Consider the following 14,019-nt stretch of genomic DNA (forward strand, 5'->3'; position numbering starts at 1 on the left):
AAAATAAATAATAATAATTAAAAAAAAAAATGAAAGGAATTTGTGTAATGACTGGGATCTGATCAAGTTGACTAACAATACAAACAAAATTCTTTGTGTTTGAGCATAGGCTATGTGGGAGTCATATTATTAATCATGTAACATGCTGAGTGCATGTAATGGTTGTGGAGGAGACCGAGGGAAATGCAGGGGTTCCTGCCAAATCTAGCATTAACATGTACTGTACCTCCTACACACATTCTATCTGTGAAAGAAAACAACAAGAAAAACAGTTATAAATGAACGCTTAGGCATTAACACAGGTTTCATTCATAATGTAAAATCTCAATGTATTGTAAGTGTTAAAGTTGGGTAAATGTCCATGAATGTTTAAAACATCTTTGTATTTTCTGTGCATATAGCAGTGTTTATGCCAGACAAATAACACTTTTGCAGATGACCAAAACAAAATGGCTTTTTAATGTGTGGCATGACACCCTTGAAACAACATGGAATGGTGCTTTTGAATTGGGTTTCAAATGAGAAGAAAGGGAAAAGATAGTCCTCTAGTGGACAGAATGCACAATCAGCTCAAACAAAGTTTCAACTATAAAAGGAGTTTCTCACGACCAACAGTGACTTTCAAAAATGTTCATCATTCCATTTCAGGTGTATCAGTAAAGACAAGAATATCGGATGGGTTTCTTCCTCCTGTCAGCCTGAAAACTCAAGACTGTTCGGTGTTCCAACACAATGTTCTGCGTTTAAAGGAATCAGGACCTTCAGTTCTTTTAGATCTGTAAACTTACTGTATTGGATTGCATGGATTTTTTTTTTTTTTTTTTTTCATCAGTGAAAAAAAAAACCAAACTGAGAACTTTAGTTCACGTGGTAAATTCACATAATTTGGGAAGGCACACACCTGTCAGTAAATTAGGTCTCACAGTTCACAGTGCATGCCAAAGCCAAAAACAAGCCCTCAACAGACCACAGAGATAGGATTGTGTCTATACAAACATTTGGTGAGGGTTTTAAAAAAAAATCACAATGGACTAAAAGTTATGGGAGAATGTGACCTAACTGTAAGAGAGAAGTTTGAAACCCCCAAGAGTGAACAACTTAAACAAAGAGTGAAGATTCACCATTACCTATTGCAAAAAAAAAATAAAAATAATAATAATTAAATAATAATAATAATAATTTGATTTTGAAGTCTATTCAACATATGGTAAAATATTTCCTGGTGTATATTCAGGCAAAGCAATCTTTTCTTTACAGAAACACAACTTTACATTTCACCCAACAAATGCTTGAGCAAATTTGCCTTTAGTAAAAAAAATAATAATAATAATTTAATCCGGTAACACTTTACAATAAAGTTCCATTTGTTAACATTAGTTAACCACTTTAGTTAACATGAACTAACAATGAACAATACTTTTACAGCATTTATTATTCTTTAGTTAATAAAAATACAATTGTTCATTGTTAGTTCATGTTAGTTCATAGTGCATTAACTAATGTTAACATATATAACTTTTGATTTTAAAAATGTATTACAATATGTTGAAATTATCATTAACCAAGATTATAAAAATGTAAACAATTGTTCAGTTCATGATACCTAATGCATTAACTAATGTTAATAAATGGAATGGAACCTAATTGTAAAGTGTTGACAATAATCCTAAACATTGTGGGGCTACATGACTCTTGTTGGAAATTCTATCATTATTTGGATTTTAGAATCAACCCTAAAGGTCTCCAAAGGGATCAAATAAGATTATACACTCACTGAGCACTTTATTAGGAACACTTTGATCTGAATAAAGTGCCTGACGTGGTCTTCTGCTGTTGTAGCCCATTCGCATCAAGGTTCGACATGTTGTGCATTCTGAGATGCTATTCTGCTCACTACAATAGTACAGAGTGGTTATCATAGTTACCGTAGCCTTTCTGTCAGCTCAAACCAGTCTGACCGTTCTCCGTTGACCTCTTTCATCAACAAGGCATTTCTGTCTGCAAATCTGCGGCTTACTGGATGTTTCTTGTTTTTGGCACCATTCTGAGTAAACCCTAGAGACTGTTGTGCGTGAAAATCCCAGGAGATCAGCAGTTACAGAAATACTCAAACCCGCCCATCTGGCACCAACAATCATGCCACGGTCCAAATCACTGAGATATACCCATTCTGATGGTTGATGTGAACATTAACTGAAGCCCCTGACCCATATCTGCATGATTTTATACATTGAACTTCTGCTGATTAAATAATCGCATGAATAAATAGGTGTACAGGTGTTCCTAATAAAGTGTTCAGTCAGTGTACTTGATAAACTGAAATTTATTTATTGAATTTCCATTGGATACTTAAAAGTTTTCATCAGAAACCCAAATATATGTCTATACTGGATAATTAAAGTAAATTGTCTGTGAAGCCAGAAATGAAGAAGGCTTGAGGCAAACAAATGCCACCAAAGATGACCTCGTTCTTTAGTTCGTTTTTATTTGTAGCATGTGCTATGGTTCTTGATATTCTATTATAGTCCTAGTTATACATATTATTGCATAAAATATACAGTAAGTTGATTTAGTTCTTAGGATAAGAGGTAATAAATTCTCAATCTTGAGAATCCGTATTAACAAATAGATTACATTGATGCGTTTGACATCAGCAAATGAGACAAAGCTTATGTTTTGAAATGTTTTGAAGAAAGAAAAAAAAAAAGCCCTCGTAAAAGTATTTTAAATATTGCCCCTTTATCTACAAGTTAATTTCTGACACTGAGTTATACCAGTTATAAAATCCTAAAAGATGTCTTCATGGGGGCATTTTGTCCAGTTGGTAGCCTAGTCATAAGAGTCCCATTGGACTCTAAATTAGTTTTGTAATTCTGTAAGTTGGAATTCTATATGGAAGTATCATCATTAATTTTTGGAATGATGATATGGTATAGATGATATAGGAATCCTTTCGGATTTTTGGAGTGGACAGCAGAACAGCAGCCAATTTAAACGTTACCGTTAAATAAAGCTGTTGGACAAGAATAAAAGAAAGGTCCATCCAGCAAAAATCAGTATGGTGTAATATACCAGGGCACGAATGGACTCACACGCTAATGTTTATTAGGCATCAGCATTCCAGCGTATGTTAAAGTAGGACTAAATCCCAGTGACGTCAGAGCGGGGTGGGGGGAGAGTCCTTTAGAAACACGAGAAGAGTTGCTTTCAGAGGAGCATGTACTAACATGCCCACATTACGGCACTTCCAAGTAGACTGTAACAATATATAAAAGTCGGAAATGGCTCTGTAACCGCGGAGGTGTCTGCCGGCAATGTAGCGACGATGCGTTATAAAGAGGAATCTGTTCTTTAGCGGAAATATTTTCACGTGTAACATTTAAAATGAGCTATTTACGCCATAAATAAAGCGGTCTTAATATTCGTTAAAGCTACACGAAAACAGCAGTGGACACTTTAATCTAACTGCCTGATTATTTTCATATACCGCGTTACACCAACGCCTATCTAGAATGAGCCTGTGTAAAGTCATGAAGGATGGCCATTTGGAGAAGAGGAGTAATGGACTTCTACAGCTGTGGAAGAAGAAGCGTTGCGTTCTCACGGAGGACGGACTCTGTCTGTACGACTGTAAAGGCGACAACAGTAAAGAGATGCGCTTCGAGCAGATGAGCACGCTGGACTGCGTGGAGTATAAGCGGGGTCTGGTGTACTTCACCATCGTGATGAACGGCGGTAAAGAGATTGACTTCAGGTGCCAGCAGGAGGGAACGGCGTGGAACGCGGAGATTGCGCTCGCGCTGGTGCGCTTCAAAAACCGCGTCGCCGTTCAGACCGGCAGGAAAAGACACATGTCACATCTGGGCAGCTGCGGGGAGGGAGATGTCGAGCTTTGACTCAACGGCTGAGGGTAAACACCTATGGCAGGTGAATAGATTTTGATGTTGCTGTAATCGTTTTGACGTAACAGTCAACTCTATATTCTGGAAAGGCGTTCTCTAGAACCAATGATCCAAAATAACATCTGCTTTCCCCTTTGTTGGATTAAGCTCTTTCAAAGACTGACGTACATGTATATTCTGGTCTATGGAAAAATCAAAGGGTTTGCATGACATAAATGCCCTAGTCAAAAATCCCAAAGGATTCCTATTGGAATTTCTGTCTTAACTTAGTTAGGCTATAACCAGTACTAAAGGATAATAATGGGAAATTTCTCACAGGGTTCCCACACAACACAAAGCCAAAACTAGAACTTTAGAAAACATAATTACTGATTGATTACCAAGAGTACAAAAAACAAAAAAAAAAAATCAAAAAAAATTCTAATAGAAATCTTTATGATTTTTAAAACTCTGATACCTCCCCAATGTGATTTACTTTAACTGTCCAGTATTACAAATAGAGTACAATAGAGTTTGACAAAGATTACAGAATACCCAACTGGAGTCAAAATAAAATAAGAATCATAAAATCCAGTAGGAATTCAGCAGGATCTTATTTGACCCCTTTACGGTCCTTAGATGGTCCCAAATTATGATAGAAATTCCAATAGGCTACTGCAGCTTCAGTACTGTTAGAATCCTGTACACGTTCCTCTTTGATTTTCTGACTTGGGGACATAATTCGGAATTAATTCTAAAAGGCATTCACGCTTGACAAGCCCCTTTTAATTCAAGTGAATGAAACATGGAACATATGCTCAAGTGCAATGAGGAAATCAGACCATATATATATATATATATATATACAGTACTATTATTTCCACAGCCATAACCCATTAAATACTCTTTGCTCATCAGCCTTTAAACACCACACTAATGCAGTATGACTATTTTATCCACCAGAATTCCTCAGCACAGACAAAGGATCCAAAATAGAGAGTGAGACTGTGGACGAGAAAGGGAAGGCGTTTGGAAGCCCAGTGTTAAGGAAACACCTGATGAAAGGTTTATTCCAAACTTAAAAACCACAGAGAAGTTTGAAGACTTTTTTTGCACTTCCACCATTTTCTAAAGTGATATCCACATCTCTTTGTAAATGACTCATTGGATGAAATTATATGCATTGGTGTTACGCCATGGATAATCTTTTAAAATCATTGGAGTTATTTTGCTTGCCCTTTTGTTGCAGAAGCCAATGGCAATAGAGAGACCCCATGGATTGCTCTTCACCATAATTCAGCATGCATGCTAATTTTACTCTTCACAACAGCAGAGTGTCAGAGTGTACATTTTTAAAATACATTTTTGTTTACCTCATTCTAATTGGAGGACTCCGTTTTGGGCTCACAGTCAGTATTAAGCATGATGATGCTTTCAAAGACATTAACCATAAATGAAGTATGACTCACAGCCCCTGTGGTGCACTGTTTAACATTTCATAAGTGTTTAAAAGCCGAATCTGGATTTATTCAGTTGTAAAGGCTTTTCAATAGCAGAAAAAGCATGCCAGGAAGACTTGACTGCTGTTTCTTGGAATGTATCCGACTGAGTGGAAAACTAGGTTGATGGCTGGGCAATGCTGTTATTATCTTTTTGCAATTTTTCCATATTCTGTAGCCTATGTAACCTGAATGGTTGCCAAAGTTTGAAAATAATCTTCTGTGTAATAGGTAAAAAAGAACATTCTAAAGAATTGTTTTTGAATTCTGCACAAAGTTCATTATGTCATAAGTTAGACATTTGTCCAAATAAAAAAAAAAGACTTTGGCTTTGTAAAGCATATTAGTGTGAATCTCTTTTAATTAGTTTGTAAAGACCCAAGGCAACAGCAGAATATTTTATACTAATTAGAAGCCCATGACTATAGAGGCTGCAGTAGTTCTGTGTGTTAAATGCAGCTTACAGTTGCCCTGCTTACCTGACTCTCAACACCAAGTGCCTCTGTGGCACATGCCCGGACAATGGCCTCACTGACTAACAGTGTCCCGCCTTTCCTGCTTTCTTGAGTCATCAGTCTGAAGCCATCAAAGAAGTTGTCTAACAGGGATTTTTTCTTCAGGGTGAATATGTTTTGCCATTGTGCAGTATGGAAGTTAAAATGTACTCCTGCATTAACAAACAGTGGCGTGTGAATTGCATGAAGAGCGGAAGTGTGATATTTAGTTAAAATACTTTCTCTTATTATTAACCGGGACGTCCCATATTTTTGCCGAAATTATGACATCCCTCTTATCCTGTATTTCACGGACGGACAGTGAAGTACTGTCCCCGTCAAATGGCTGTTCCATATTTAAGGACTCAAAATGCTCAAAACGTCCCATTTTGAAGTGGCAAAATGCTCAGGGGGAACCCCTCCCCTTGGTCGGTTGATGGAACTTTGTGCATCTCGTGGCTAAACATCACAATGTCATAATACAAGCCAATGAGTTTGGATATTACTGATGCGTCACCATATTATATTTTTACAGGAATTGCTCGATGATTTTGTTTGATGTGTACGGTGGCCATGAAGTGCAAAACAAAACAACAAATATGAAAACACAATGGCAAAAACAAAGTAATAGTTCAGAGACACAAAAAAAACCGACAGCATATTTGTACACCACCTACATCTTAGCACAGTTTGTGGACTTTTTACAAAACTGGTGGATATCGAACTTAAAGGTGCATTCAGTATATTTTCCTCATTTAAAAAAGTTTTACTCCTAAAGAAATGAATTGTATTTTTGAAATATATGTGAACAATCATGAGCACTTACATGAGATGAAGACTCCAGTCATATCAGTAACCTTATAAAAGATGTTTTATTTTTCTTGGAGAGGTTCCGCACTTGGGGGCTGCCATTTTAAAATCACATGACCAGCCAAATGCTACTCACTTAATTTCAGTAACCGTCCTGTTTTTGGACACTTTCACTCATGAATTAAGTTAATTATGGCTGACTATGAATAGTGAATTTCTATAATGGCATCTGAAACTGAAAAATATTTATTTAAATGATGCTGCATCCAGAGCACTAGGAGTCAGTGGAAGTCCAAGACAAAAAATTCTGAGTGCACCTTTAAAACTAACTTAATCCCTTTTGCTCCTTTTGCTTTCTGTGTTCTAAAGTATTCAGTTTCTGTTTTAATGTGTGAGAAACCAATCATGAAGAAAGGACTAGATATCATCCACAAGCTATGGTACATATGGTTCCTTTCCATGAATGAAAAATGAAATTACTGACTGTTAAAGATCTGTTAATCTGTTAAAGTCACTAATAATCTAAAAACCACAGATGGAAGAGTCAGTTTGTATGGAAATCCAAATGGCGACCCAAAATTGAGCCACAGGTCTGTTCTGATCTGTCTGTTCTAAATGCAAAAATATATATAAAAAATAAAATAAAAAATACAAATAAAAAATATGCATCTAACCATAATTATGGATAGTAGGATAGCAAAATAAAAAGGCTTTGAAAAGGAATAAGAAAACACTTCCTATGTCTTTTGTTGATTTCAAAGGATGTGCAGCAAATAAAACTCTACATTATTTTGGCACAAATTCATCTGTCACTTGGTAGAAGTTAGTCAAATTTGACAGTTCTGCTGCCGAAATCAGTTTGTGCTTACCAAAATTTTAATCACTGCCCCCAGTGGCTGAAGCTGGAAGTGTTGTAGAATGTACCGGCATGTGTGAGCTCCAGATTCCAGGTGAAACGTCCAAAGGGTGGCACCAAAAGTGAGTTGTATTTTTAGTTGTAAATGATGTAACCCTAAACCAAACCCTAAACCTAACCATCAGTGGAGAAATTTTATTTTAGAGTGATAATGTAACACAAGCAAGAAAATGCGACCCAGACTACAATAAATACAGGTTCACTTGTAATGAGGATAAGCATGTGCTGGGTACTGTGCAAGTCACCACTCGATGTCCAGTGCAAAATAAGTTGAGAAACACTGACATATTTTACACTCTCCAGTATAGCTGTGGTCCCAACTCTAGGCAGTTTTAGTGCCCTGGGCTGTGCCTGTGGTGTTGCAATAATAGGGAGATTGTGTGTACTGGAAACCCCCAGAGCCTGGGCTACTAAAGAGGCTCTGTTAAAAAAGGCACAACCTCGACATGAGTCAGCAGCCTGGCTTACAGAGTGCTGGACCTTGTTAGATTTTTGGAATTTATGTTGCTATGTTGTGTAGTTTTGGGATAAATTGTCTCTGTGAATGTCTGGTTGTATATATAGTGTTGAACTGTAATAAGACAAAATTATACTTATTGATCTGTGGAAGTTGCTAAGCATTAATTCGCACTTTGGCAAGTCCTTTAGAAGTAGATAAGAGCTATAAATGAGAACCTGCATAGTTATTTATTTACTCAAATATATTGTGTGACAATGAAGTTGTACAATTCTTCATAGGGGATTTACAGTGTGAGCAATATAAGGTCACCCGAAATGTCAATATGAATCCTGTAGAATGTGCTCTGTAAACAAGACTGGATTTGATTTTGTTCCTGTTTGGTATCATGTTATAGGCTACAAGAATCCCAAGCTTTTAAATCTCCTTTTGTGGATTTTCAAAATCAGCAGTGATCTAATAGTTTGATTGGACATCTTGGATCTAATTACAGTATTTTGAATGTGAGACTGGACTTCCTAAATTAGTATTAACAATGAATCTTTTTAATCAGCCTTGAGAACAATCATGATTAAAAAAACACAGAGTGGGGTATTATGCTGGTGGGATATTTCTGAGGGACTGGGAGACAATCAAGGAAAACAAAAGTGGTCCTTGAAGATAACCCATTCAAAAGGCATATAACCTTAGACAAGGGTGAAGATGAACCTTTCAGCATGACAATGACCCAAAGAACACAAGATATCACTCTCTTTCTATCTCTGACTCTGAGAACTCTGAATATCCTTAACTGACAGACATGAAGGCTACAGCTCACATCTCTTAAGCCAAGTCTTTCCACGTTGTAATGGGTGTGTTGATCTATGAAAAAGAAATTAATTGCATTTGGAATTCTATAACACAAACACACTTGTAAAGGGGTCTACAATCTTTTTCAACTTTCTGAAAGTGTTGTAAATTGAATTGCCCACTGAGAAAGAGAGACTGTTGACTAAAAAGCCACGTAGTGTATGTCTCTAATGATGAGGTTGTGATACTTTCCAGAAGCATCTGATATGTCTCAAAATGTCTCAATGTACAATGAGAACCAAACAATGCTAGCCATACAGTTGTATTTATTCATAATATTAATAATATTAATATTGTCCTGCCTTATTGTGTCCAGTGGAAACAATGCTAAAGATATTTAGCTAAAGAGAAAAAGCAGCTTGACCCTTTGACTTTGGACAGCAGAGCAGAATCATACAGTGGTAGGAAGAATTTACTATGAAAGTTAGGTGCAAAACACACAATAAACTACAGCATATACTATTGTTTTGCGACCCATGTCTGTTCCGATTGGGTTGCAGACAACAAAAAAATGCAAATAATATAAATGTGAATAATATAATGTGAGTAGACATATAATTTTGTATAGTTACAGTAGGATAGCAAAATAAATAGGCTTATTAATTTTAAAAAGGGAGATGAAAACACTTCCTGTATCTGTTAATAGTCATTTTAAAGGCCATTTGGCATATCCGGCTGTAACGTCTGAACAGGCTCCCATCCACCAGAGGGAGCCCTCACCTGAAAATTGAACTCTTGTCACTTCCTGTTCCTGCCACATCAGTTCATGTTTGGACATTCTCCATGTATATAAGCCATATGCCCACTGTATCACCTTGCGAAGTATTGCCAGTTATTTGCCTTACATTGTTTCGCTGCCATTGTTTTGTCTGCTGTTATGACCGTTGCTTATGTTTGCTGGATTTACGTCTCTGGATTTGTTGCCTGAGGACTGATTTGTCTGTGTTTTGACCCATGCCTGTGACCTGACTACATTTAAAGAATACTGTTTGAATTGTTTGAGCAACCCCTCTAATAAATATCCAGAAATGGATCCCACTCAGCCTACCTCATCCTTACAGAATACTTCGCCCAGCTCGGATCCAGCGGATGTCTCTCAACTCCTTTCAACCATCGGGTATCAGAATGAGGTTCTCAAGGGTTTTCAACACCAACTGCTAACGCTTCAAACCGCCAATGACCAGCTAACACAATATGTTCGGTCTCTTCCTACATCACGCCATGATCCGGTAAAATTTGCTCGTTTGACGGCTTTCCTGATAACTGTACTGGTTTCCTACAACAATGCTCGATTTACTTCTCAAACCAACCTGATTTAACCAGGATAAGTTGAAATGCTCATTTACCATGACTTTACTAACTGGGAAGGTATTAGAGTCGGCTACGGCTGTTTGGAATCATGATACACTTATTCAACAATCTTACAGTCATTTTTCTACATTGATTCGTGATGTTTTTCAATACCCTGCGGGGGGCATGGATGCAACAACTCAGCTCACTCAGTTACGCCAAGGCAATAATCTGCTTATGACCATGTCATACAGTTTCGCACTCTTGCAGCACAGAGCAGATTTTATGACATTGTGTTGAAACACGTCTTTCGTTCTACAGGTGCATCTCAATAAATTAGAATGTCGTGGAAAAGTTCATTTATTTCAGTAATTCAACTCAAATTGTGAAACTCGTGTATTAAATAAATTCAATGCACACAGACTGAAGTAGTTTAAGTCTTTGGTTCTTTTAATTGTGATGATTTTGGCTCACATTTAACAAAAACCCACCAATTCACTATCTCAAAAAATTAGAATATGGTGACATGCCAATCAGCTAATCAACTCAAAACACCTGCAAAGGTTTCCTGAGCCTTCAAAATGGTCTCTCAGTTTGGTTCACTAGGCTACACAATCATGGGGAAGGCTGCTGATCTGACAGTTGTCCAGAAGACAATCATTGACACCCTTCACAAGGAGGGTAAGCCACAAACATTCATTGCCAAAGAAGCTGGCTGTTCACAGAGTGCTGTATCCAAGCGTGTTAACAGAAAGTTGAGTGGAAGGAAAAAGTGTGGAAGAAAAAGATGCACAACCAACCGAGAGAACCGCAGCCTTACGATTGTCAAGCAAAATCGATTCAAGAATTTGGGTGAACTTCACAAGGAATGGACTGAGGCTGGGGTCAAGGCATCAAGAGCCACCACACACAGACCCTACAGTTGTCGTATTCCTCTTGTTAAGCCACTCCTGAACCACAGACAACGTCAGAGGCGTCTTACCTGGGCTAAGGAGAAGAAGAACTGGACTGTTGCCCAGTGTTCCAAAGTCCTCTTTTCAGATGAGAGCAAGTTTTGTATTTCATTTGGAAACCAAGGTCCTAGAGTCTGGAGGAAGGGTGGAGAAGCTCATAGCCCAAGTTGCTTGAAGTCCAGTGTTAAGTTTCCACAGTCTGTGATGATTTGGGGTGCAATGTCATCTGCTGGTGTTGGTCCATTGTGTTTTTTGAAAACCAAAGTCACTGCACCCATTTACCAAGAAATTTTGGAGCACTTCATGCTTCCTTCTGCTGACCAGCTTTTTAAAGATGCTGATTTCATTTTCCAGCAGGATTTGGCACCTGCCCACACTGCCAAAAGCACCAAAAGTTGGTTAAATGACCATGGTGTTGGTGTGCTTGACTGGCCAGCAAACTCACCAGACCTGAACCCCATAGAGAATCTATGGGGTATTGTCAAGAGGAAAATGAGAAACAAGAGACCAAAAAATGCAGATGAGCTGAAGGCCACTGTCAAAGAAACCTGGGCTTCCATACCACCTCAGCAGTGCCACAAACTGATCACCTCCATGCCACGCTGAATTGAGGCAGTAATTAAAGCAAAAAGGAGCCCCTACCAAGTATTGAGTACATATACAGTAAATGAACATACTTTCCAGAAGGCCAACAATTCACTAAAAATGTTTTTTTTATTGGTCTTATGATGTATTCTAATTTTCTGAGATAGTGAATTGGTGGGTTTTTGTTAAATGTGAGCCAAAATCATCACAATTAAAAGAACCAAAGACTTAAACTACTTCAGTCTGTGTGCATTGAATTTATTTAATACACGAGTTTCACAATTTGAGTTGAATTACTGAAATAAATGAACTTTTCCACGACATTCTAATTTATTGAGATGCACCTGTAGTCTGTCAACCAAACTTCAGGCAGAATAGGTGTGCAGAGATAACTCCCTCGACTTCTCTCAATACATTACCCTCACTACCAGACTAGACGATCTCTTACGATCACAACCATGTTTCAATACCTCCTTGCCATGTCATGTACCTACAACCTCAGTTCAGGTACCAAGTCAGCACCAACCTAAGGAGTCTATGCAAATAGGACAAACTCTTGTGTCTCAAGACAAACGTAGAAGACGATTACTCCATAACCTCTGTTTCTACTGTGGTGAACCTGGTCATCGCTGTTCCAACTGCCCTGTCAAACCTACTACCACCTCTACACAACGTTATCGAGTGAGTCACATCTTTAATCCTGTCACATACCGTTTAGAATTGCCTGCCACTTACCGCATCTCTCCTTCTTTCCATGTGTCCCTCCTGAAACCGATCCATGAATCACAGAGTCCTGAGGCTACTGATGAGGGACCTCCTCCGCAGCTTGAGATCGATGGAGCTCCTGCCTACCTAGTTCGGGAGATTCTTGATTCTCACAGGAGGGGTGATCAACTTCAATACCTCATGGACTGGGAGGGATATGGCCCAGAGGAGACACCGTGGATACCAGCCAAAGACTTCTTGGACCCATCACTCATCAGAGACTTTCATTAAGCCCATCTGGATTGCCCAGCCCCCAGATCAAGAGGTCGCACCAGGAGAGGAACACCTAGAGGTGTATTTAAGGGGGGGGGGGGGATCTGTAATGTCTGAACAGGCTCCCATCCACCAGAGGGAGCCCTCACCTGAATATTGAACTCTTGTCAATTCCTGTTCCTGCCACATCAGTTCAAGTTTGGACATTCTCCATGTATATAAGCCATAGGCCCACAGTATCACCTTGCGAAGTATTGCCAGTTATCTGCCTTACCAAGTGTTGTTTCTCTGCCATTGTTTTGTCTATTGTTATGACCATTGCTTATGTTTGCTGGATTTACGTATCTGGATTACTGTTTTTGGATTTGTTGCCTGAGGACCGATTTATCTGTGTTTTGACCCAAGCCTGTGACCTGAATACGTTTAAAGAATACTTTTTGAATTGTTTGAGCAACACCTCTAATAAATATCCGCAAATGGATCCCACTCAGCCTACCTCATCCTTACACCAGCAGTGTGGTATTTTGGTGCAGTTGCACTGGTCAAATTAGAAAGACGCCAACATGGTCAAGTTACGTAACAGCTTCCAGTTGCAAGAAACCTGCAGTTAATAAAACCCTTACTGACAATAAACTTGCAATTATAACTAGGAGTTTCTTTATTTAAAGGGTTTCTTGCAACTGGGCCCTGGCCCTCATCCTGAAAAACATGAACAAAACTGCACAATTGAAATACAATCCTGAATCCAGGCAACGTTAAATACATTTAACCCTCCTATTGCATTTAGAATCTGTAACACCTTTTGCATTCCCAGGTAAATTTTGACCCAGTAAAAGTAAGCTTATAAATCATTCATGACCCGATGGTTTTAATCTAAATCTATATTGTAAGTCATTAATAGGTTCTTAACTGTTCATACATGTAAAAAGATTGATATTTTTGGCATTTTAACTGACAAATATAAAAGTTAATTATATACTGGTTTTTTTTAAGAAATAATGAAATGTTGAAATTTTTTGACACTTCAAAATTTACATTAATTAAAGCAAAACCAGTGTGATACACATGGTTGGGGAGTAACGGAAAACATGTAACGGGATTACGTATTTAAAATACAAAATATAAGTAACTGTATTCCACTACAGTTACAATTTAAATCATTGGTAATTAGAATAGTTACATTCAAAAAGTATTTTGATTACTGAAGAGATTACTTTGCATTTTATTGTCATTTGTTTCATTTAATGTTTAGACTATTCAGTTGGAAAACATTTATCCATATAAACGATGTTATCCAAAGTGCATTT

General features: G+C 37.9%; 1 protein-coding gene across 1 annotated transcript; it reads left to right on the top strand.

Annotated features, from left to right (window-relative positions):
* Positions 1 to 3,206: 3,206 nt before the first annotated feature.
* LOC127420110 (pleckstrin homology-like domain family A member 3) lies at positions 3,207 to 7,297 on the top strand. The gene is made up of 2 exons (XM_051662111.1): positions 3,207 to 3,927; positions 4,845 to 7,297. Exon 1 carries the CDS (start codon positions 3,513 to 3,515, stop codon positions 3,894 to 3,896), a length of 384 nt encoding a protein of 127 aa, XP_051518071.1. The 5' UTR covers positions 3,207 to 3,512; the 3' UTR covers positions 3,897 to 3,927; positions 4,845 to 7,297.
* Positions 7,298 to 14,019: the final 6,722 nt, after the last annotated feature.

Source organism: Myxocyprinus asiaticus, chromosome 29 (assembly GCF_019703515.2).
Source record: "Myxocyprinus asiaticus isolate MX2 ecotype Aquarium Trade chromosome 29, UBuf_Myxa_2, whole genome shotgun sequence".
NCBI lineage: Eukaryota > Metazoa > Chordata > Actinopteri > Cypriniformes > Catostomidae > Myxocyprinus > Myxocyprinus asiaticus.

Bases quoted from the DNA above. Each gene is read 5' to 3' on its own strand.
- LOC127420110 (XM_051662111.1), top strand. From the start codon at position 3,513: ATGAGCCTGTGTAAAGTCATGAAGGATGGCCATTTGGAGAAGAGGAGT.